The sequence below is a fragment of the Xiphophorus couchianus genome, chromosome 6 (genome assembly GCF_001444195.1).
Source record: "Xiphophorus couchianus chromosome 6, X_couchianus-1.0, whole genome shotgun sequence".
NCBI lineage: Eukaryota > Metazoa > Chordata > Actinopteri > Cyprinodontiformes > Poeciliidae > Xiphophorus > Xiphophorus couchianus.
In genome coordinates this window covers 1,687,351-1,712,962 of record NC_040233.1, presented here as the reverse complement: position 1 = coordinate 1,712,962, position 25,612 = coordinate 1,687,351, and the positions used below count along the sequence as shown (strand labels likewise).

Genomic DNA, 25,612 nt, shown 5'->3' with positions numbered 1-25,612 from the left:
TTCTAGCCTCATGCTGAGATCCAGAAGAGCAACAAAGACCACTGTAAGTTACCAGTCGCCATCTCACCTATTTGATCTGTTAGAAGGAATCCGACCCTGACCTGATGGACTCTTGTAGCTCTTTGTTCTCCAAAGGACTCAGACAACAGCCTGCCTATACAGGTAGATTACGATGCCTATGATGCTCAGGTGTTCCGGCTTCCAGGTCCATCACGAATTCAGAGGAGCTCCAACTTCAAGTAATCCAGAGCTTTTATTGCGCTGCTGATGTAACAAACTATATTAATACATAAACAATCAGTAATTTCACTTGAGCAGTCCCTTTTGAAAAATCAATATGAGAGAGAGTTTGTTCTATTGAACAGATGCTTCAGACAATCAGTCAGTTTTATTTACAAAGCACCCTTCATACTAGATGCAGCTCAAAGTGATGTACAGATCAGTAAAAACAAACCCTCCAATTAAAACAAAGAATTACCCACCCAAAACCACACAACTGTATGGAATATATATTAACTGAGCAGAAATGATCCAATTCAGAAAATACAGTTAAAAAGATGGGTCTTGAGCTGCTCTTGAAGACGACATTTTCTGCAGCCCTCAGGTTCTCTCGCAGACCATTCCACAAAGGGGGCCATAATATTTCTTCCTCTCTTCTAGGATTGGTCGAGACAAAGAGATGAGTGGGAGGAAAAGCTGGGGCTCTGTGGACATCAGCACCGGCATTGGGACGTCTTCTCCTGTCCGTTCAGGGGGAACAGAGGAGCAGACGAGCCTGGCCTCCGATGACAGCCTGGGTCCTGTGTCCAACATGCTGCTGATCCCCCGGGGTCCTCCAGCGCAGTATGAAGTCAGCAGCTCTCTGGGATACACCAGCACCAGAGGTAACTTACTGTTTAGCTCTAGTGCCTCCATCGTGATGTGTTCACTGTGGTCACCTCCATGCTGCTCTTTAGAGTTATTGGAGAAAATGATGGACTCTCAGCGGGACTCCAGCGCCCCTGGCAGGTTCACAGTGGGCAGTGCTGAGTCCACCCTGCATATCCGTCCTGGAGGCTACACTCCTCAGAGAGCGCTCATAAACCCCTTCACACCATCCAGGATGCCCATGAAGCTGACCTCCAACCGGCGCCGCTGGATGCACACTTTCCCTGTTGGTGAGAAGACATCATTAATTCTTTTGACCATGAAATTGCACAAATCAAAATTATGAAAATAAATTAGCTAAATGGAAACACACCAATTAAAAAAAACTCTCACATTTTTGAACTAGGGTGAGGTGATTTTTCAGCCGTATTGAAGTAGACGTATTTCGCAAAACTGCAACAGACTTAATTTTTTTTTTTGCATCAAACGAGTCACGTAATTAACAGCTGCTGGATGTTACTAAAGAAGACGATAATGGTTTGAGTTTGATTAATGAGGATAAAGGTTTGATTTTATTCCTTTGACAATGACCAGAGCTCTCATAGCACCACACAGCTCCTAAAAAGTTGGGTGTCATTCTAACGTGGTGAATCCATAGTTTTTCTGTAAAATGGCCAACTACGATGTCCCCAAAATGCAGTATAAGAATAAGATGGCAACATCTCCTCCGATGGTTGATGATGAGTGCTAGTGACATGGCTGAATTGTGAAGATATTTCATGTAACTGTTTACATCTGTCGCTACCATGATTTTTAATGAGCTATGGCATTTACAAGGTTGGTCATGTTTGATTTTAATTTCATTTCTTATCTAAATTGGAAAATTGTGTTTTTTCAACATCAGATAAATATAGACAAAGATTTAGTAAAGAAAACAAGCTACTATGTTGTAGAGACAGGTCTACTCTATGAATCCCAAATCTTTGGGAAAAGTTTTTTCTCTATGATCAGGTCTTTACCAAAATGGAGGCTTCTAAATATGCTACTATTCACCTAATTGGCAATGTGTGTTACTTTATTCTTCAGGTCCTTCTGGAGAGGCAATCCAGATCCATCACCAGACCAGGCAGAACATGGCAGAGCTACAGGGCAGCCAGCAGAAAGATCCAACTCACACATCTGCTGAGCTACTGGAGCTGGCTTATCATGAAGCCACAGGACGGTAAGACAGACTCACTCAGGGACCAAGCATTTCTTCTGCAGTCAGTTTCCACCTGTAGTCAGGGAAGATGGAGAAATGCCGATTTGTCTTTGTCTTTAAGGCGAACAACCTCCAGGCAAGCAGGCGAGAACGGCCTTTACATTTGTGGAGGAACGGAAGAGTTCACTGGGAGTCCAGGGAGCAACAACAGCTGTGGTATCCTACTCAACCAACTGTACTGCTGTCTCCTAGCTCTGTAGATTCCTGATGCAGCTCTCTCTTTCTCCCAGTGTGGAGCAGATTAAGAGTCAGACACAAGCATAAGCAAACTAAGCAGCCGCTTAGGGCCCCCGGGCCACTAAGAGGCCTCCTCAGTGGAGCTGTTTTTTGTTTTTTTTATTAATAATTTCTAGGTCATTATAATATCAAAAACACACAATTTCACTATGAAGTGATTTGTTTTTACAATAATATACAGTATATTTGATAATGTATGTAGAAAATCAGGCCTGATTTTGTTTTGTTTTTTTCACATATATTAGACTCTTATATGACCTCTAGCAAGGTCAAATAAAAGCATTTTAAAATGTTTGGCTGCTTTAAGGAAAATGTGTAAAAAAACAAAAAAAAACAATGCATGCGTCATCAGTGTAAATAGTCAACCACAAATCTCATAACTGCTGCTTTCTCTTTTGTGTGATTGTGAAATTGTGTGCAGGACCTCTGAGCAACCGAAGCGCCTCCTTCCAGGACTTCTCCAGCGGTGCTGATCCGAGTGAGTCCATCCAATCATTGCTGGACTAAAATGAGATCTTTTTAAGGCTTGCTCAAATTGTTGTACAGCTTCACCAGCAGGCTGAAATTGTTCTTAATCACCAAACTGATGATGACCATAAACCTTCAGAGGTGTGTTTAACCTGTGAGGGCTTATTGAGCTTTGGCAGACAGGGTTCTCTAGTGGGTGTCTGTTGAGAGGGGTCGCAGGTAGAGACACCGCACACAGGTCATGTGGGATCTTCCTCCCTCTGTCCACTTCTTCCTAAGCTTTTTTCTTGAATCTCTCCTGGTTTTTCTGAGTTTTGTTATCTATAGCCAATCAGTTAGAGCTCCTTAATTTCCCCTCACCATGATCTGTTTGTATTAAACTTAGTTTGTTTCTGCCTTTTATCTGCATGACTGCATGTTGAGCACACATCTCTCTCTCTCTGAGGATAATTAATTGGGTGATTCTGTGAAACTTTAAACAGTCTGCTACTTTGGCACAAACTTTCTGATTAGCAATTTTCCTACTACCTTTTATTAGCATGAATAATGAGATTTCTCTGCTTAAATCCACTCAGCACCCTGTTTGAGCTTAGGACACACTTTCAGTTTGTTGTGGGTGATGTGGCTCACAGAGTGACTGTTTCAGGAGCGCAATCTGCATGTCTGATCACTGCTGCACAGCTACGCTCCCTGCAGGAATCACCAGCAGGGGGAGATGGCGTCATTAAAAGTAACACTTCTGTTTTTCTTCCTCTCTCTTCTTCTTTTGTGTTTGCATTATCATCTCTTCTTCTTTTCCATCTTCATGTCTTCCCTATCTGTTCACTCCTGACTCCTGCCCTTTCACTCCACTTTCCTCCCAAATCCCTCCCACACATGTGCCTCTCCACTGTGGGTACATGTCATGCTCTTTGCGGTGGGGATTTTTGGGTCTGTGTGTGAAGCCCTGCTGCTGTCTGCACCCCCGACAGTGCCCAGCTTCTGCTGCACGGTGGGGGTGGACTGGAAGTCCCTGACTACCCCAGCCTGCCTCCCCCTCACCACCGACTACTTCCCTGATCGTCAGACGCTGCAGAATGACTACACTGAAGGCTGCTATGACCTCTTGCCACACAGTGATCTAGAAAGGTAAACAATGTGACAATTTAAAGGGGCAGTATTATGTAAAATCCACTTTCATGATGTTATAAAGTTATTTCCTCATCAAAAACATACCTGGAGTGTTGCCTTGATTCATTCATCCAGTTTCCAAGTTTCTGAGCTTCTGCCTCACAGACCAGCCCTCCTCTTTGACTCCCCCACTCAGCTCTTTCAGAATAGCCAGCAACTGTTAGCAAACACCTGGTGAAAATGCACATCAGCTGAGCTTATTATGCAAGCCACTTCTCAGTGAAACTCTGGGAAAAAACATTGTTAAAGAGTGAATAGAGGAGCCATGTTGTGATGACTTTCTGAGGCGGAGTTTCAGAAATGACTAATATATATATATATATATATATATATATATATATATATATATATATATATATCTACTAATAAGGGTCTACAATCCTACAATGAAGTATTACAGCCAGACTAAAATTTTTTTTTATTATAAGCATGTAGTCACAATATCAGTAGAATCATAACGCATTATTACCAGAAGAAAGTCTTAAAATTACGAGAAAAGTTTGTTTTATGAGGAAAATCCTCAGTAGAGATCAGCTCCATGAGTCTTTCTTTGAAATGATTGTGAAAATAATTGATACATTTTCAAAGTCCTGCTAGTGATTATTTGAGGATTTTGTATTGAAAGATAGTGTTTCTTTATGTGTAAAACTGAAACCAAAGTATAACTTCACAATATATTCAACTTTCCCCATTTTACTTTTTTATTATTTGTGGATATGGAATTATCATAAAATTACTAATTCATTCTCCTAATATATGACCTTCAGGTAATATTACTTTATTCCAGGAAAGACTTTATTCAGGTAATGTTCTGACTTTATTTTCATATTATTACAACTTTATTTTAGGGGAAGCTAAGTGTGCTGTGTTTTCAAATCTCCAATATTAGTGCATTAGCAGATTAGTGGAAATGTGCCCACTACTGTTAAGGCATTAAGGAGTTTTGTGAACTGATCAGAAATGGTACTCCCGAGTTGGTACGATCCACTTCAGAGGATTCTGAAACTATAATACAAGAATTTATTGTTTGAAAATGATAAATGAATTCTAAAATGGTTAACAATAATATTAAAAACCCCATTTTTCAAATAAATGTTTAACTCTTCATTCTACTCTAGAAGACAAAATTGTTTGTACTTGTTTTGGCAGGGAGATATCCTCCTTTTGACTATGACTTTTGCCTTTCTCTTTTCTTTTTATAGACGCGAAGATGAAGCTCCAGTGATGACGGCGTCTCAGGTGTTTGAAGAGTTTATCTGTCAGAGGTTAATGCAGGGATATCAAATAATAGTTCAAACAAACAACAGAAAACCTCCTCCTGCGGTGGCCACGCCCCTTGGCAGCAGTCCTCTGTACACTAGAGGTAACTAAATCTGATCCAGAGAACTAACCAGTTCCTGGCATACAGCTATGAGGAAAACACAACACAAATTTAGATTTCAGAAAATAACTTCTAAACGAAAATGAATACTTTTTGAAGCATAGTGTTAAAGCAACAGTTTTCATTTTTGTCCTCAGCATTATCTTTGTCATGGTCAGTGCTATGCATGGGGGATGCAGCCTATGAAGGGACAGGAAAACACTAGGAAAAAAAAAACCCACAGCATTTTGCCATTGTTGTTGCCCCAGGTCTGGTGTCTTTGCGTCGAGCGGAGGAAGAAGAGACGGTTTACTGGCTCAGCATGGGCCGCACCTTCCATAAGGTTTGCCTCAGAGACAAGATCATCACTGTCACTCGCTACCTGCCGAAGTAAGTGCTTCTGATATCATCCAACTCAAATTCACTGAAAATCAATCTCAGCTCTTGAAACCTCTAAAAGGCATGTTTTTTGTTACTACTGAAAAAACTACAGCTGATTATCTGATAGTTACTCTGGCAAAAACTAAAAAAGACTAAACTCAATGACATATAGACGGCAAGTAATGACATTTTGGTTTGATTTTATTATTGTTTTTTCTTTATTAGCATGACAGATATTTTTAAAGTAGTTTTCATTAAAATAATTAAAAAGAAAACATGTTTGGGGGAAAAAACTGTTTATACTTTTTGGTTTCCAATTTAAAGCAAGGAAGTGAGGATTTGGTGTGTGTGTCTGTAGGTATCCATATGAATCAGCTCAGATCCAGTACAGCTACAGCCTGTGTCCTCCACACTCAGATGCTCAGTTTGTGCCCTGTTGGGTGGAGTTTGGACATGAGCGGCTGGAGGAATACAAGTGGAACTACCTGGACCAGTACATCTGCTCAGCTGGCTCTGAGGACTTCAGGTGCACACAAATGAATGTTGTTGCAGAAACATGCAGCACCTAGCAACAGCACTAATGTACCGGGAACTGTATATAACTGTGTGTGTATATAGCATATATACACACACATATACCCTATATATGTATATAGTAAGGATCTTTTCTTATTTTCTCTCTCTGATGTGATTGCTGCAGAGTTTCCGGATGTTAATCTGATTGAATAATTGGTTTGGAAATGAAGGCTTTTTGAAGTGCCTTTTCCATTATCACCTTCTCAAATTCAATTCAGTTTATGTGTATCGCACCAATTCATAACAAATGTCACCTTGATACAAGTCATTTCAGTTCAGTCACACTTACATTTTAATTGATCCTAGTTACTAAACAAAGCTCTGTTATTAAGCTGTTTCAGTAGCAACAGATAGTATCCGTCTCTCACTGATTGGCTGTGATGGTAGAGTTACTGCTTGTATCTCTAGAGTAACTCTGGTGATGGCTGCTCATGGGTACCAGCAATCACCAAAACAATGAGAGGCTTAAAAAGCTGAAAAGCAGAACATCAAGGACCGCAGTGGCAGTTGGAATCTCACTGATGAAGATTATTATATTCCTTCACTAAAAGCATTGCATCAAAGGTACTGTTTAGTTATACTATTCATACCGCTGGCAGATTTAAGTTTACAGTAACCTTTATGTTATATTAACATGTTTTTTCTAGGGTGCACCAATAAGTTGGCCCTGATTTATTTTATTTTGGGTGATCGGTGATTGGTTGATACTTACACAATTTTATCTGCCAATCTTGTCTACTTCCATAGACGTCTGAACAGCAGTCACTGTCCTCTTTTGCTCTGCAGTGAGAGAGGACTAACTGACCAGGTCGCTCACCAGGTCTGGTCTGCACAGGGCGGTTAATAAGTCACTCCACTGTTGCCAACTTGAAGACTTTGTTACTATATTTCAGACAAAAAAATTGGTAAGTCAGGCTTTTAAAAGATCTGACTGATCAGAAAACTGCAATCGGTGCAACAATATTTCCTTCACTTGAATGTGATGGAGTTTTATTGAGGCCAAAGATTAGAGTGATGACAAACTCAAAGATATGGAGCTCATCACCAAAGATAAAAATATAATAAGGGTTTTGAGTGCAATAAGGACTTTTATGATGATTGTTGACAAAGGTATGATTAATTTGCAACTTGCTATTTTGTATAAAATGTAGATAAATCTGAAATTATTTATTACCAGATAAATACTTTCTCTTACATTATATTGTTCTCTTTGGAGAGATCCCTATCTCATTCCATCAAGAACAGATTCCTTGTCTGAATAAAATCATTTTTTTTAAATCTAAATCTGCGCCTGTACCCTACCTGTATTTTAGCTGCACAAATTCCTTATGTTTTTCTAGTTAAGTAAAATAATTCATCCTTAGTTTTCTTTCATTTTTTTAGCAGAAGTAAAGCACTGCAGATGTGTGGTTGAAGCGATGTTGAAAAGTTTGTCTCTGCCCAACAGCCTGATCGACTCACTGAAGTTCTGGCGGACCCGCTTTCTGCTGCTGCCAGCCGGAGGGGCTCGGCGGGTGGCGGACGGGGAGGGCCACTGGGACGTGTATGGAGAGGGGGCGGGTACTGGGATGGGTGGCTGTGGGGACTGGGTCCTGCTGGACGGCTTCATTCGCTTTGTGGAGGGCCTCAACCGCATACGGCGACGGCATCGCTCTGACAGGATCATCAGGGTGAGGCTCGTCTCATGACTTTCTGAGTCAGAACCAATATTTGGTGCTGTTTAGGGCACAAATGATTAATAGCAATTAAATGATTACTGCAATAATTGTCAACTAGTTTAGTAATGGATGAATTGTTAACTAGAGCATGCAGACTAATAAAAGGCCATTTGTTAAAAGAACAACATAACCAGAGCAGTAATGAAGCCAAAACTGTACAAAAAATATACATTTTGCTTTTTATTAAGATAAAAAAAAAAAATGTCTCTGCATATATGTTCTACCCATATTTATGCTTGTCAAGTGGCATAATTTTAGCTTCACCTGGTTGAAGTCTTCAAAAATAAAACCTCCTATTAAGTGCCTTTTGCTATCCAATTATTAATAGAATAATGCAAATAATAATCACCAGATTAGCCGTACACTGAAGTAAATCTGTAAGAAGTGCAGCAGAACGGACTGAGCTTTTCACATGCTGCTGTTGGAAGAATCTTTAGCTGCAAATGTGTCCTTTGCTATAAATGAAATGATGTTATTGCATTTCAGACAATGAAATGTGTATTTTTTGAGGAGCTTCATGAAACCTTGAAGCAAAATCTAAAAATCTTTTTTTGCCATGTCATTTATTTTATGATATATTTTTTGTATCACATTTGATACGGCAGGTTTTTCTTAGAACTTTTGACTCACAACAATGTGAGTTTTAGATGTAAAAACAAATGTTGCCTGTAACATTTAGAAAATATGGAACAGTTTTAGTTTTTTTTTCCACCAACAACTTTTTACAGCCATTTATTTCACATCGTGGTAGGAACCAAAAGAGTTTCTGTCCTTGTTCAGGCAAAGCTGTATCTTACACTTTTTACAGTAAATGTGTGCAAAGTGATTCCAGAACAGTGCTTGCAACTCTGTTGGGCTTCCCATGTTGGAAAATGATCAATGCCATTCTTTCTCACATCAAGAGGCACACTGCAGCTTGGTCTTCTACAGGGTGCCGTTGAAGTTGCTTCAGGGGAGGAAAGTGGTCTACCATAGTTGATTTTGACTTTTCCTGCACTTGTAGGAAAAGTGCCAACTAAAGCATTTTAGGTTGTAGCTTCAGCTAATCTCTTCTGTAGAGGTTTCAAGCATTGATGATGGTTACTGTAACAGTGTGCCACTAGATGTACATGTAACATTTTCGGGATCTAAAGCCGAACTTCAGAAAGGCTGATAATGTATCAAGAAGAGCAACATCTCCCATGAACTCATGTGATTCATCAATGGCAGGCTTGAGAACCATGTCATGAGTTTTGGAGTGGATGGAAAACTGCTTCATGAGGAATGGAAATGAATTGAAGAGTAGAAGAGGGTGAATGGACTTCAGAGTGAACCAGGACAACAACCTAATTGTGATCTAGTATGACAGGCAGTGAACCTATTTCTTCATTTGTTGACATTGAACCAGTGGAAAATGTTCTGCAATCCCCTGGAGCATTTCATCAGTGACAAAGTGACTGATGATATGAATATATGTATAGAGTGATGTAACACCTGTTCCTTCCTGAGCCTTCCTCAACCCTGGCAATGACATTAACATATGGAACTTGACAGTATTTTCTCCATTTGTATTATTTGTTTTTCACATTAGTGTTCACTGATTCATTTCTGACTGTGTCCAGGGTGATTGTTTGGACCTGGGTTACACTTTGATCATCATAGTCTTCATCATAGTTGGTATCTGAATATCTTTCATCATACATGGCCAGAGGAGTCCAGTCCTCATCATAATCCTCATCATCTTAGCTTTACTTCTCTATATAGCTTGAACTGTCACACATTATCATGTTGATGACTATTTCAAGTATTTTCTTTCTCTCTTCTTCTTCCTCTACTCTTTTTTAAAATCTAAAATATATACTGTATATAAATAACTAGTCGATACACCATAAAGATTATGGTTTTAGAATAACTACTATTGTGAAAAAAAACGAAATTTATTTTGAAATGACATTTAATGATAATTATTGAGTAAACAAAAGTTTGCTGAAAAGGCTGAATTGTGGCTGGTATGACATTGATTACTTTATAAAAATATGACATTACTGCTCAGTGATAAAGCACCTTAAGTACCTGCAGTATCAAATATGATACACACATTTTAACACGATTTAAATGTAATATAACAAAAACATTTCTAGGTAATTGTGCATGATTTCAAAACATAAAACACTACTTTAAAAAAGTGAATAACAATGTATATATTATTTTTACTGCAAGTCGTCAAAAATGGGCAAAGACTTTCTGTATGACCAATCTCATGTGAGACAAAAAAACGCTGTTTCTCTTCCTGCAGTGCAATGATAATCCAGTAGATGGCAGAATACAAGTCTCAAATTGTATACAATAGGTTGTTTGGGTAAGTATTGATCGTGGTGTAAAAAATGGAGACCACAGAAACGTCTGTATTATATATGATACAAATGGCGATATAGAGTTGCATTTTTGATTTTGTATAAAAAGCCTTAAGTGTTCAATTGAAAAATGTTCCAGTTTTTTTTTATCTGATCAATTGTTAGAATTATAGATTACTACAATAATGGTAAGTTGCAGCCTTGGTACTGTTGTGTTCTGGTTGTGTTACCAAACAGCACTATATTTCCTTCAATTTCCTGAGGGAGTCTTCCCAAGGGATCAATAAAGTACAAGTCTAAGTCTAAGTCTATTTATAATGTACATCTTGAGCTTCTTCTTCAGCTCTACTGGCTAGAAGAGAGTTCCTCCTGCAAGTGATGATCTTTAAAAGCAGGACAGTCTCTGTTGTCCGTCTCTTTTCCTGATTCAAGGTTTCCCCCAGAAAACTTGCTAAACCTGGCAGTTGGGTGCTAGGGCAGTCATTTATCCAGCAGTCCGTCGTGTTTTTGAGTTACAAAGTGTATAAAGCTGACAGGAAATTTGAAAATAACACTTGATAATTATGTATTATTGAAAGATTGGAAGACCAATACCTGAACACCAACTATGAAATCTTAAAAAATGCAAACATTAAAAAAAAACTTCAATACATAAGAAATACTTAGCCTGGTCGGGGCACAAGTAAAGCCTGGTGGCCCATCAGGCTTATAATACACTGGGGGAAACCTGCTGATTGTGTCTCTGCTGTAGCAGAAGGGCACACCCATGAAAGGACTGCAGGTCACCAGTCCTATCCCACCCTACCCACCTGAGCCTGTGGCACCTCCACAAGGAAAGAGGGGCACTTCAGCTCTGACAGCTTTGCTGGAGATGGAGCAGAACCAGAAGTAAGTATTGCTGGGTTGCTGAAGTAAATCTGAAAGCATAAATCTTTCTCTCCTCTGCATTATTTCCCTGTTTTCCTTCAGGACCCTGGAGGAGCAACAGCAGCAGTCCAAGGCTACCCCTGCTGTGAGCGATCTGTCTAGCATCGCCATGGCTCCTACATATGTAGACAGTCCCCGTAAGGTGAGCACTTCTTCTCTGAATGCTTCAGGCTTCTACAGAGAAATCAGAATTTAATTTAATCAGCATCATATGCTGGGATCAAGCAGCTGTCCTTTGCTTGTGTTTGGGTGTGGGACTTTTGCTCATGTCTTTCTGCATCTGTTCTGCTCTTGTTGGTGGGCTTCGGGTGTTTGATTGTGGGTTATGCTCTTCCTGTATGCTGACAGGACGCTGCCTTTATTTTGGATTTTATACGTAGCCCTCGCTCCTCCTACATCTATCACTCTCAGGTCAGTAACTGGATCCCGGGGTGTTGCTGGAGATGTTTGGTTGGTGTGTGTTATGTGTTGCATCTCTTCATACTAATACTTTATTATTGCTCGACTGACTCCTGCTGATCAGTGACCTTTCAGATTTGCCTGATGTGTTTTACTGCCAAGTAGAAAAGTCTCCATTCTCTAGTCTCATTTTCTTGTTTTGTCATGCATCAAACAGCTGGTTGTTTTGGTTTTTACCAGATAAAAGAAAATTAAAATGGGGTATAAATGGATTAGTCTAACGTGTTTTTTCAGTTTATCCATAAAAAAAAAGAAATGTAAACAGACAAAGATTTAAAGAGGAGCGGCAAAAGGAACTTAGGTGAATTAACAGCGCAGGCCAGCTGATGGTCTCATTCAGGACATTACTGTGGAATATCGTTTCTGCTGCCAGGATACTGAGCAGTTAGCATGATGCTGTCATACAGCAACAGTCTTCAGTCAGAGACCTCTTCAGATTTGTTGCAAAACTGACTGCTACTGGAGATCCTTCCTACCCTCAGTATCATCATCCACAACGACTTTTTGAAGATACTTGGATGATGTGAGTTATGAAACAAATTGAATTGAATTAAGTATTAACTAAGTGGAACAGTAATGTTTCCATTTACCACAATCCAGATTGGGAACACCACATACTGTATCTGTGGAAGAACAAAATTCAACTTTTTGCCAAGATGCTATATACTGCATGGCAGAGAACACGCTGTTGCCATAGTGACTCAAGGTGTTGACAGCATCATGCTGTTGGGTTGCTTAAGTCAGCAGGGTTAGAGAAACAGGTGAAAGCTGATGAAAAGATGGATTGATTTAAATAAATGACAGTTCTTAGAGAAAACCTCTTAAAAGCTGCAAAACACTTCAGACCAAAGAGTCTGGAACGGTTTAGATCAGAGCATACTTATATTAGAGTGGCCTAATCAAAGTCCAGACCTAAGAAACTGTGTAGCACTTTGAATTACTGTTCACAGATTATCAGTCCTATCATGTCATTATTAATCAGGCCATAGATATTTACAAAGACTGTGATTTGTGTAAACTGCCCTGAGGGGGAATTACCAGGCTAAATGAAGACAAAGATTATAAATGAGCTATTTGTCTTATAACATTAGAAAGAATGGTAGCATGTAGAATTTGTTTTACAGATTTTAGAAGGACATTTTTCTGCTGTATGTTGTATTTAAAATGTCCTCTTGCACATCATGGCAATTATCCTTCCCCTAAAATTCACCTTTATCTTATTATTAGCAGCTGCTGGAGCACAGCTTTCAGCACATCTCAGAGCTACTACTTCTCTGTTCTCTTTGTAGTGAAACCTTGTCATTGTTAGATGCATGTGTGTTTGCGTGTGTGTGTGTGTGTGTTGGGGTGGAAGCTGTCTTGGACGGTGTTGGAGTAATGTTCCTGTTCAGTAATGAAAAGTCTTGTTTTAAAACCTTGGAGAATGTTTGTGCAGCAACCAGGTAACAGCTTTAGAGAAGAATAGTATTCTCTGTCAGTTAAGCCAAGGTGTCCTGTCGCAATAATCAATTAATTGCATGATAAATTAAAACGAGCTTAATAATTTCCATTTGCATAATTTGTTGTTTTTCTCTTTTCTCTCTTTCTACCAAAAACTGGATGATAAAGTCTTCAGTCTGGTGCTTTGGTCTCAACTAGCTCATTTTATTTGTTATTTTTGACGTTTTCTTTTATTTTGGATATTTAAAATGTTTTCTGGTTTCAGTAAATATTCATTAAAATTAAAAGTTTGTTGATCTTTTAGAATGTGTTTTTGGTTTATTATGCCATTATATATTATATTACTTGAAAATGGACTCAAACAACAATCTTATCATTTATTGCATTAATTCCTGGGGCAATTTATCATCCTACAAAATTAGTTTTTGTAACAAGCCTAAGCCAAGTAAGATTTCTTACTTAGTTAGAACTTCAGCTTAACCATCAGTAAATGTGTTTAGATGGGAGTGAGGAAATGTTACAGTTAGGAAAATAAGCTTTAGGTGTTCTCCTAGAATAAATGCATTAATTAATAAAAGTGTCTGTAATTGTGTAGCTGCCTGTGGAAACCTCTGAGCCAGCAGAGAAAGGAGCCCAGGCAGGGGCGGCAGCTGGAGCAGCGACCCCTGCAGGAGAAGCTGCAAACAGCAGCACAGACTCCAGGTCAGCCGGCTTTACAGCCTGGTCAAACTGCTCATACCTTCTAAATGTTTAAAACTTGTATGTGGTATGTTGTCTCAAATAGTGAAATACACAGGAAGTGGAGATCTCAGTGTGAAGAAGTGTTGCTCAGTGCTAATTGCTGGTCTCTCCACAGTGGCCAATCAGCAGCCGGGGCTCTCTGTCTGTCCTCCTCATCAACGCTGATGGAGATTCTGGAGGCCATCAAACATCCCACGTAAGATTGAAGTTGTGTTTGGAGTGATTCACTGCAGAGTTGCTTTAATCACCGGGTTACTATGGAATCTGAAAAAGTATGTAATTTGACTGGAGCATTGCCTTGATCTGGAAAAGTATGGAAAAATGCTGGGTTTCAGATGACGTAGCATCGACGTCACCCAATCAGATGGAGGGCAAGAAGTAAATGCAGCCCGTTTACGTCTGTTGATCCAGCATCAAAATGTCTAAAGTCTGAGTCCTGTACGGTTGTTCCAACTGTTCTAATAAAGAGAAAGATAAACGTTATTTTTGTGTTTCGAAAGTAGTTGGTCACAATGGAGTTCATTTTGAAAAACTTACTGAGAAAAGTGGATCAACAATCTACAGCTAAAATCAGGCGGAGTGAAGTCCTGGACAGAAAATGTTTATTCGATGGGATTTTCAAGTAAAAAAAAAAAGCAAGATAAATTAAATATAACCTGCCCAACCATACAGTCACAATGAGCTGTGATTACATGGTTCGTGGCCAGACACGAACATGGGATTGCTGTAGATCGCTGTGAATGGTTGACCTACGTTCTACCTGAATCCAGCGTCCTACAACGTCTCAACATTAACATACAACTCCAGCATGAATTTGGTTTACAGAAGCTAAATAAATGATTTACCAGGAGATCCAAGCTCACAGAAATAACATGGGTTAGTTTGCTGGTAGCGATAGCATCGTTATCATACTTAAAATAGCACAACTCACTACTCACCCGACAGAAACAAGTCGACAGCCATTTAATCGTTTAATGCTTCTTTTGATCCCTAATGCTTTACCCAACCTGAAACTAAATGATTTTATTCTCCAGGCTTTTGAAAACTTTCTTCTGGCTCGTCATATAACATGAGGTCTGCAGCACCAGATACTGTAGTTAGTTAATGCAGTGATTCTTAAGAATTGGGACAAAATGGGTTTAAATTTTCCCCCATTTTTTTAAATTATTCCTCAAGCTTATGTATACAAAGATGACAAATAAGGTTTTGGAAATGTAAAGATGTTAAGGTGCAGGCTCCCAGTTGCAACATTTTTTTGAAAATTAAATTTTTAATGGACCTGACCCAGAACTTTGTCATCACCATCTAACAAAAATAAACATAAAGTTATTTTTTAATGACCCTATTAGTGATATTTTTACTCTGTTTTACAGACAAATGTTTCTCAAGAAATAAAAGAAATATTTAAAACAAAAAACAACATAAAGTCCATCTGATGGAGTTGACACAGAACTGAAGATGGTGACAAACTAGTGAGTAAAAAGAAAAACTTGATACATGTGAAGTAATGCCATTTATGTAAAATACATTAAAATGAATTAAGTGCACATTTAAGTGAGATGTGTCAACACTACCACTGAGTCACAATGTCAGTTAGAAACTCTGACGGAGTTGACGAAATGCCAAACTACCTCAATTTATATGATGTTATTCTGAAGGAGGCCATATTGTAGCTCATCAAGTCCATGAAATCTTTGCAGTTTACTAAAATTAAACATTTATTTCACAAAATTTCATCAAAGTTTTGTAAATTGGATTTATTTTGAGCGGTTCTTAAAGACAGGCAACAAGATTTTATTAAACAGTGTCACTGCTTTTAAATTGTTTTTTATTGTTTTACACCTGTGCATATGTATTATTTAGTTTTATTTTGTAACCAGGTTGCTGTGTATTGCAGACTTCTGCCCAGGTTCCTCTTGAAAATGAGATCTAGATCTCAACGGGGTTTACCTGGTTAAACAAAGGAAATAAAAAATAAAGAAAGAATAGTCAGTTATGGTGTTGACACATCATGGTTGTGACGAGCAACTTAGGAATAAAACAGAAGAAAAGACTAAAGAATGACATAAGCTAACTAGAGCTGCTTAACCCTCTTAGCAAAGGAAGAGAAAGGAAGACGTCATGGGGTCCTCAGAAGTTCTGATGCCCACCAATAATGCTTGATTTAAAAAAAATTATTTTTATGTCTGACGGTGTTAACAAAACTTGGGACAAATTGGAAAATGTATAAAAATGAATTTTAATTCAATGTACTGATACTTTTATAATTATTTATTGGAATACTTATACTTAATTGCCATAATATACGATCTTAGTATTCTTTTAATTGTTTTAAACTATTATAATGTATTGAGTTCTGCTCCAGGACAAGGGATTTTAAAGACACCATCCAGCTACTACAATGTGTAAAATAAAAAATATTCAGCAAACACCAGGAAAACATACATTGTTGTGCTCACATGGCCCAGGTTAGTTTAGTCAGATATTTGAAAAAATTATATTTTGTGTATATTTTATTCAAATTTTGTGTTTTATCATAGGACGTGTTTTGTCCCTCTTCTCAAGAATCGCTGAACGTCGATCGCCTCGACACGGGGTTAATCCTCAAGATTATAAGAGAAGTCTTTTTTTACCGAGATAATACGGATCATATCCTAAATATATGTGTATTTTTTCTAGATATCTCGTCTGTTCCAGCCCATTTGTGGCATTATCATACTCGCTGTGGTCCAATTTGCTCTGTTTTGAACCGGAGAAATCCACTTCCCGACCTCCATCTGAATTTCATGCATCATCCAGGTCATGTGTCTGAAACCCAGCAATTTCCAGACTTCAATTTAGGGAATGTGTTTGCTCTTTCCTTTCTTCCTCACCTTCTTGTTGAGATGCTTTTTGCTGCAGAACCCCAAACACACACACACACAGAAGCTATTGTGGTTATCTTCTGGCTAATATCTGGTCTGATATAGTGATCCTCTTCTGGAGGAAGATGGTCTTAAATTATAAACTTTAACACAAGACCACATCACACCATTATAGCAGAAAGTGCAATATTTCCATAAATTTATGTCATCTGTAGTCTGCTCTGACTCAGCCATCATAATGGCTGTTTTAAAGGGACATATGGAGATGTCAAGCATATTCAAGGAAGATTGTTCTGTAACTGGGTGCTCATTTCATCAACTTGTATTTGTCCAGTGCAAAATTATAGAATAGAATAGAATATACTTTATTGATCCTCAAGGGGAAATTGCTTATTAGTACAGTCATGGCCAAAAGTATTGAGAATGACACAAATATTATATTTTCACATGATCTGCTGCCCTCTGGTTTTCATGTGTGTATGTCAGATGTTGTCATCACATACAGAAATACAATTGCAATCATATTATGAGTAACAAAAGCTTTTAATGACAGTTAGAATGAGTTAATGCAGCAAGTCAATATTTGCAGTGTTGACCCCTCTTCTTCAGGACCTCTGCAATTCTCCCTGGCATGCTCTCAATCAATTTCTGGACCAAATCCTGACTGATAGCAGTCCATTCTTGCACAATCAATGCTTGCATTTTGTCAGAATTCCTAGGTTTTCGTTTGTCCACCCATCTCTTGATGATTGACCACAAGTTTTCAATAGGATTAAGATCAGGGGAGTTTCCAGGCCATGGACCTAAAATCTCTCTGTTTTGTTCCCTGAGCCAGTTAGATATCACCTTTGCTTTATGGCAAGGTGCTCCATCATGCTGGAAAAGGCATTGTTCATCACCAAACTGCTCTTGGACGGTTGGGAGAAGTTGCTCTCGGAGGACATTCTGGTACCATTCTTTATTCATGGCTGTGTTTTTAGGTAAGACTGTGAGAGAGCCGACTCCCTTGGCTGAGAAGCAACCCCACACATGAATGGTTTCAGGATGCTTTACAGTTGGCATGAGACAAGACTGGTGGTAGCGCTCACCTTGTCTTCTCCGAACAAGCCGTTTTCCAGATGTCCCAAACAATCGGAAAGGGGATTCATCAGAGAAAATGACTTTACCCCAGTCCTCAGCAGTCCACTCCCTGTACCTTTTGCAGAATATCAGTCTGTCCCTGATGTTTTTCCTGGAGAGAAATGGCTTTTTTGCTGCCCTCCTTGAGACCAGGCCTTGCTCCAAGAGTCTCCGCCTCACAGTGCGTGCAGATGCACTCACACCTGCCTGCTGCCATTCCTGAGCAAGCTCTGCACTGCTGGTAGCCCGATCCCGCAGCTGAAGCACTTTTAAGACACGGTCCTGGCGCTTGCTGGTCTTTCTTGGGCGCCCTGGAGCCTTTTTGGCAACAATGGAACCTCTCTCCTTGAAGTTCTTGATGATGCGATAGATTATTGACTGAGGTACAATCTTTCTAGCTGTGATTTTCTTTCCTGTTAGGCCATTTTTGTGCAGTGCAATGATGACTGCACGTGTTTCTTTAGAGGTAACCATGGTTCACAGAAGAGAAACAATGATGCCAAGCACCAGCCTCTTTTTAAAGTGTCCAGTGGTGTCATTCTTACTTAATCATGACAGATTGATCTCCAGCCCTGTCCTCATCACCACCCACACCTGTGTTAATGGAGCAATCACTGAAACAATGTTAGCTGGTCCTTTTAAGGCAGGGCTGCAATGAAGTTGAAATGTGTTTTGGGGGATAAAGTTCATTTTCTAGGCAAATATTGACTTTGCAATTTTTTGCTGTTACGCTGATCACTCTTTATAACATTCTGGAGTATATGCAAATTGCGATTATAAAAACTGAAGCAGTAGACTTTGTAAATATTAACATTTGAATCATTCTCAAAACATTTGGTCATGACTGTAGACAAACTACTCCATCCGAGGTCTTACATATTAATAATACAAATATAACCATAAGACATACAGTTTATATATATATATATATGTATCTAAGAGTGATGTAAGTAAGTAAATAAAGTAATCTCAAGGCATTCTGCAATAAAAGCAGAAATATAAAATCAAACAGAGATGCTAAAATTGAATCGAATACATTCCAGTTTGGCGCTGTGACGGTGCAGGGGTTAGAACACAGCTAACGTAAAGAAGCCTTAGTCCTCTATGCAGCCGTCACAGGTTCGATTTCTGACCTGGTGACCTTTGTCGCATGTTTTCTCTCATTACCCTACTTTCCTGTCATAGCACTTTCAAATAAAGGATACTAGAGCCAAAAAACTTTTAACAATTATATCCCAGTTCAATCCAGTGCAGTTATATTCAGTTTATTGTGCCAGTATATTTACCATACCAATTTTATTTATAGGGCACTTTAAATACCCACTAGACTTAAAATGCTGTACACAAACATATAATTCCAATATGATTGAAATCGATAAACAAAGTAGTATATAAAATAGTAAAAAATAATCAAATACAATACAGCAAAATCAACAGTTCAGATTGTGTCAAAGCGATGTCACTAAGATTAGTTGGTTTTGACAAAGGAGGGGAAACATTTGTATTGGTATGGCCCCACCCCTAGTTATCTGTCCTGTGTGGGTGTGGGTGTTTTCATCTGGGTGTTTTAGGACCGGTGTGCAGCTGCTCCCAGAGCAGAAAGGCCTCCCACTCAACTGCTTTATAAGTGCTGAAGTTGTTCATTGGCTGGTCAACAACGTGGAGGGCGTGGCCACACAAGGCATGGCTGTGGACATCATGCAGGTAAAAGAGAAACATCATGTGCTGCCTTTAGTAAATGACCACAAGGGAAAGTTTGCAGGCATGGCATGCATGATGCTAACAGGAAACTTATGAAGTTATGAATGTAGATGTGGGTGGTTGCAGAAATTGATAAACTGGTGCAGGTTTACTGAAAACCTCTTTAGAGTCATTTTAAATGTGAAAGTATTTTAAGCTTATGATGATGTTCAGTGCTCTCTGCTTTGTTTTGGGTAGAAAATGCTGGATGAAGGAGTGGTGGCCCACGCCTCTGGAGACGCCATGCGCACCTTCATCTATGGCTTCTACTTCTACAGGATAGTTGGAGAAAAAGAAGGTACACAACTTTAACTCAGCTTAGCCACAAGGGAAGCACAGCTGCTGTCTGGATGGGATTTCTATGGCGCTAAAACGGTCTCATAATTCACAAATGCACAGGACGAGATCCACACTTGTATTTTTGATGCAAACACAAATATATATTGTTTTACAAGCTGTTTCTGGCCTGTGAGTTTGTGTGTGAATTTTGAGAATTCCCTCACGTTTCAATCCACAAATGTCTTTATTGTAATAAATGTTCTATTTGATTGGATGATCAGCAACCAATCAGATAGCTTCCTTGTTTCTCAGCCTGGCTTCTGGAAAAACATCACTTTGTGTTTCTGAGAAGCGTGACGTATGTGATCTATTACACTGCTATGATAATTTATCATTTAAAGACCAGGGATTTATAACAGTTCATAATATACAAAGGCTATTATTATCTTGAATAAATTGAACTATATAGAAAGATGCTAGCCTGATGCTATTAGCATGCAGAAGTGCTAGCAATCTAGGTAGCACAACTTACTCATTAGAGCTCTGCTGATGCACTAATGTAGGAGTTAGGTGTGCTGAAGATCACTAGCTTGTGATGATAGTTGCACAATTACATTGATTAACATTAATAATGATAACTTGGGGATAAACAGCTCAATACATTAGATAGATATTTCACTTACCGCTCCTCTGTCAGAAGCCAGGCTGAGGTCAAACTGTCGGTGCGTCGTCATAGCTACAGCTGCGGGAATGGGTTAATATGATTGGCTGAAACAAAGGTTACCCCAACCATATGATTGGGTGAAACAAGGAAGCTATCTGATTGGTTGCTGATCATCCAATCAAATAGAACATTTATTACAATAAAGACATTTGTGGATTGAAACGTGAGGGAATTCTCAAAATTCACACACAAACTCACAGGCCAGAAACAGCTTGTAAAACAATATATATTTGTGTTTGCATCAAAATCTCGTCCTGTGCATTTGTGAATTATGAGACAGTTTTAGCTTCATACATGTCCATGTCTTGGTTCTTTGCACCATGATGTTCATATAGAGGTTTGTCACTGCAGGCCTCAATTCCCAGCTGCAGGCTGCTGGCGGCTGGTCCACTGCAGCCGTGGAGGATTTTGCCCTTTTCCAGAGAAAGTGGTTTGAAGTGGCATTTGTGTTGGAGGAGCGGCGGCCCTGCGACCTGCCCGCCTTCCTCTTGCCCTGGCTGCCCAGCCGGCCCGCCTCATACGCAAGTAGGCACAGCTCCTTCAGCCGCAGCTTTGGGGGACGCAGCCAGGCCGCTGCACTGCTAGGTATACCCAGCCCGCTCCTCGCAGCCCACACTGCCAGGAACACGACGCCTCATCCCCATCCAGCCTCATGTGGGTCTGAACAGCCTGCTGTGGGGAATGGCCCTGGTCACAGGGAGCCAGAGGGAGCCACACGCTCCAGGAAACCCTGGAGAAATCCACCCCTTTTACTATCTCACCTATTTATTTATGAATTATTATAGTTCACCTGCTCTGCATTCTCTAGTGAGCCCTCTGCCTTCCACACACCAGTTCTCTGATCTAAAGAAAAAATCTCAGTCTTTTCAGTTTGTGGCAAGATTCACCAAGAAAAACCATGCAGGGCTCAAATGACCTCCTGCATTTCTTCTTCTACTCTAGATGAGGGTCAGAGTGACATCATGATGATGGAGGACCTTGTTTCCAGTTTCATACAATCAAGATATTAAACAGAAATGTTTCACATGATCCAGTTATTTTAATGTAGAGCACCAATTAATTTTAGGACAGATTGTTATAGTTGTAATGATATTGTCCATAACATTTGTTATTTTTTATACATAGACCTCAGCATTTTAGATATAAAGATATAAAAGATAAAGATATAAAATTAACTTTTTTGATCTTTACATCATGTTATAATGTCCCCTCATCAAGAACATACCTGGAGTGTTGCCTTGATTTTTTGCATGCATGTTTGAGAAATCCTTTAATCTCCGTGGCAACCACTCAGCTGTGCAAAATCCCTCTGTGGAGCACTGCCTTTAAGGTGGTTTCCAAGTTTCCTCAGTTTCCAAGCTTCAGAGCTTCCGCCTCACAGAGCAGCTCTCCCCCATGACTCCCTCACTCAGCTCCTTCAGACTAGCCAGCAGCTGTTAGCAAACACCAGGCAGAACTGTGCATCTGCTGAGCTCATTATAGAAGCTACTCCTCAGAGCAACGCTGGTAAAAACGTTGTTAAAGGGTTAATAGAGGAGCCATGTTGTGATGACTTCCTGAAGGCGGAGTTTCAGAAAGAGCAGGAGTTTCTTAAAGAGGCAGAGGCCCAATTTCAAGATGTTCACCTCTTGAAAGAAGTAAACTTCTTTGAGGTCATATTTGATGCATATAGCATTTTTACTGAAGGTAACATAGTTACGTGATTGTGCTATAAAATGGCACTATGTTGCTTGAAAACACATAATGCTGCCCCTTTAGTGGCAGCAGCCTTCATGTGCTTTTGCCACCGCTAGGAGTCACTATCAGTGTTTCTAGTTTCCATCTGGTTTCCATCTTGATCAGCCTAACAACCCAGTTCCAGCTGAAATGCACCAGAAAGGCACCGAGTCAAAATTCTGGCTACATCACATCCAGCTCAGAAGTGCAGCTCTGTTTGATCACATTTTTCCAATAAATGTTAATGTCCTGATCATGTTTTCAGATTGAATATGTTGCCCAAACTGACAACAGTGAGATCTACATGTACAAACCAAGTTTCTATTAATCCAGAAATGTTCCTCACCTCCAACTCTGTGCAACATTTTCAGCACCATTATCTGTCTTGTTGTGTGACACACAGGTCCAGGGTTCAGCTCTCCTCACAGCAGGCTGCAGATCTGCATTAGGCAGCTGGTGTTTGTCTCCTGCATGCAGTAGCAGTAGTGATAGAGGGCCAAATCATTGATGCGATCTAAATTTCCTCCTCTACACAGTCAGACCAGTGCATGTGAACTGGTTGCTGTGAAGGTGGTCCAGTTGTATTGATGTGGGGTTGGGTGCATGCTGTGGTGTTGGTGGCTGTGGGTCAGTTGCGCTGTGGTGTACAATGTCTTCAGCTGCTGCTTTCCTGTGTTTCAACTGAAAACACTCATTAATCCTAGAAATGTTTCTGCTTCCGCTTAATCTGCCTTAATCTGTCCACCTGAAAATGTTCAGGTTTTTGCCTTCCACCTGAACGTTTTTCTTGTGTTGCTTATCACCTTTTATGTTGATAATTCCATTTCAGATTATTCTCATTGAATTTTAACATCAGAGGTTTTAACTTGGGGATAAGTTAAAACATCTGATAATAAAAAAGTCCATTGCACAGTAAGTGAATAAAACCAGATTATATTAGAAAGGAGGCTGAATATTTATTATTTTTGAAAGAGAATGATAAAATTGCGAAAATTGAAATTCCGAAAGCAAATTTGCTTCGTGGAAACACGCTTATTAAAAGAAATCTCAGGTTTTTGGATAAAAACGTGAGATGAGGTGGTTTTCAGCCATATTGAAATAGGTGTATTTTGCAGAACTACAATGGAAACACTTTTTTGCATCACACGAGTCACATGAACGAAAACTGGCTGTTACTACTGGCGGAAACCATGAAGAAGACATCAGGAAGTCGTATTAGGAAGATGGCTTGTTTTTGTTTTTTTCAGACAATGTGCAGCTAAAAAAACCAGAGCTCTCACAGCATCACACTGTTCACAAAAGGTTTTGTGTCATTTGAACATGTTGAATCCTGTGGAGAATTATCCGTTCTCCATGCTGAGTTCTTGATGTATGAGGTTACAGAAGAGTCAGTGAGTTGAATTCATGAATTCCATTTATTAACACCAAAATACAGCTGGTCCATTATGACCTGCTACCTTTAAGAGCTAACAGTCAAAATGGTATCCCACAAGAGTTTCCCATTCCCTTTGTTACCCTCTCTGTGAGCTCCGCCCCAAAGAGGGCGTTACCTAGCTCCTAGTATTCTGTAATCTTAGCTTTGAGGGCTTTTCCTAACATGTCCTTTCCTCTGGCTTTAGCTTAGCAACTAACTAAAAGAGATAAAAGGAAAACACAGAATTATTTATTCTCAACAATCCATAGCTCTTCTCTAAATTCACTGACGACAATTTCCCAAAATGCCGCACACTTAGCGTTCCAACGCCTGAATGAGACGGCAACGACTCCTCTGATGGATGATGCTATGACTCGTCTCCTGAACATTCAGGCGTGATTTTAGTTCAATTTCTTATTTAATCTAAACACAGTAATTGTGTTCTTTTGACATTAGCAGAACATAGACAAACATTTACACACATTTATAATGGAAATGTGTTTTCAGTGTTGATCTGAAGCCACTTTTTATGACTACATTTAGAAGATTAATGGCATCCCAGGTAACATGCTTATATGGGCCCAATGTGGGATTACTTGGGTACCATTTAGGGTCCCTTTGGAAAATCCTGTGTGTAACCCATGGCTGAACTTGCCTGTGTGCGTCAGTCAGTTTTATCCTCTTCACTTCCACTGAATTGAATACAGTAGCTGTAATCTTTATTTCCCTTTCTGATCGCTGTCATCACCCCCACTGTAGGACATGATCCAAAACATAATGCTGAAAAATTAATCGTAGAATATCACTGATGTGATACAGATTTTATGACTTCATTTGACAACACATTATGTTTACAATACTGAAACTAGTTTTGGAAAGTGTTGCAATCAAATATTTGATCTGTATATTTTTGGGTTGTATGATGACATTCGGATGTTTTAGGCCCAGTTGGATGTCCTCAGCTACACCTTGGTTTTCTGCCTTGTGCTCTGGATCACTGCTTTGTATCCATCTCTCTCTGTAACTGCGCCTCGCTCCATCCAGGTCGCCTTCTACTCCTTTTACTTCCTGTTGTACTTTCTCTCCACCCTCCGGCCCCTCGTTGTCCATCTGTTCTGCAGCTGCTACCGTCCCAGAGCAGAAAACCGTCACACTGGACGTGGACATCAATAACCGCAGCGACCGAACTGAATGGTGCAGCTGCTATTACCATGGCAACTTCTCTCTTAATGCTGCCTTTGAAATCAAGCTCCACTGGATGGCTGTCACGGCTGCAGTGCTTTTTGAGATGGTAACATATTGGTTAACTGAACATGAAGGAAATGCAAAGAGAGAGTCAGAGACACAGTTAGCCATCTGGAATCGACGGAGTGGATTCTGAGGTTACTCTGTTCTTATAGGTTCAAGGTTGGCACAGGAAAGCAGCTTCCTGTGGTTTCCTGCTGGTTCCTGTTCTGGAGTTCCCCTTTGCGCTGACATCCTATCTGTATGGAGACCCACTGAGGGTCCAGCTCTTCATCCCGCTCCACATCCAGTGTCTGCTGAAGAACGGCAGTGACAACCTGTTCGAAGGTAGTAAATGCAGTACGGCTTCTTAAACATTATAGTCCTGACACAAAAGGTTGTAACCTCAACTTTTAGACCCAGTCTGGACTGATGACTCATTCTGGCCTTCCTGATGCATGGACTCCATCATTTTATTGAACCCAGTTTATCCAGCTGATTATTGATTGGTTTTGGAGGCCATTTTCATCAAATCTTTTATCTACGTTAGTGTTCTTGGGCAGAATTGGGAGGTTCCATGGGGAATTGTCCCCA

General features: G+C 39.7%; 1 protein-coding gene across 8 annotated transcripts in view; it reads left to right on the top strand.

The window, feature by feature from the left end:
• depdc5 (DEP domain containing 5, GATOR1 subcomplex subunit) overlaps positions 1–25,612 on the top strand; it is a 42,254-nt gene that overhangs the window by 14,993 nt on the left and 1,649 nt on the right. The window contains exons 19-40 of one of the 8 annotated variants that reach the window (XM_028020144.1): positions 7–43; positions 119–239; positions 661–884; positions 957–1,157; positions 1,954–2,089; positions 2,190–2,284; positions 2,787–2,843; positions 3,778–3,961; positions 5,206–5,366; positions 5,633–5,753; positions 6,103–6,270; positions 7,768–7,990; positions 11,123–11,259; positions 11,341–11,440; positions 11,647–11,709; positions 13,793–13,899; positions 14,054–14,134; positions 19,493–19,625; positions 19,860–19,959; positions 21,016–21,189; positions 24,916–25,085; positions 25,195–25,366. In XM_028020144.1, the coding sequence (XP_027875945.1) occupies positions 7–43; positions 119–239; positions 661–884; positions 957–1,157; positions 1,954–2,089; positions 2,190–2,284; positions 2,787–2,843; positions 3,778–3,961; positions 5,206–5,366; positions 5,633–5,753; positions 6,103–6,270; positions 7,768–7,990; positions 11,123–11,259; positions 11,341–11,440; positions 11,647–11,709; positions 13,793–13,899; positions 14,054–14,134; positions 19,493–19,625; positions 19,860–19,959; positions 21,016–21,189; positions 24,916–25,085; positions 25,195–25,366 (2,965 nt within the window). Of the gene's footprint in view, positions 1–6; positions 44–118; positions 240–660; positions 885–956; positions 1,158–1,953; positions 2,090–2,189; positions 2,285–2,786; positions 2,844–3,777; positions 3,962–5,205; positions 5,367–5,632; positions 5,754–6,102; positions 6,271–7,767; positions 7,991–10,313; positions 10,377–11,122; positions 11,260–11,340; positions 11,441–11,646; positions 11,710–13,792; positions 13,900–14,053; positions 14,135–16,617; positions 16,856–19,492; positions 19,626–19,859; positions 19,960–21,015; positions 21,250–24,915; positions 25,086–25,194; positions 25,367–25,612 lie in introns of those variants that run through there. The other 7 variants (XM_028020143.1, XM_028020142.1, XM_028020141.1 and 4 more) reach the window with 7 other exon arrangements.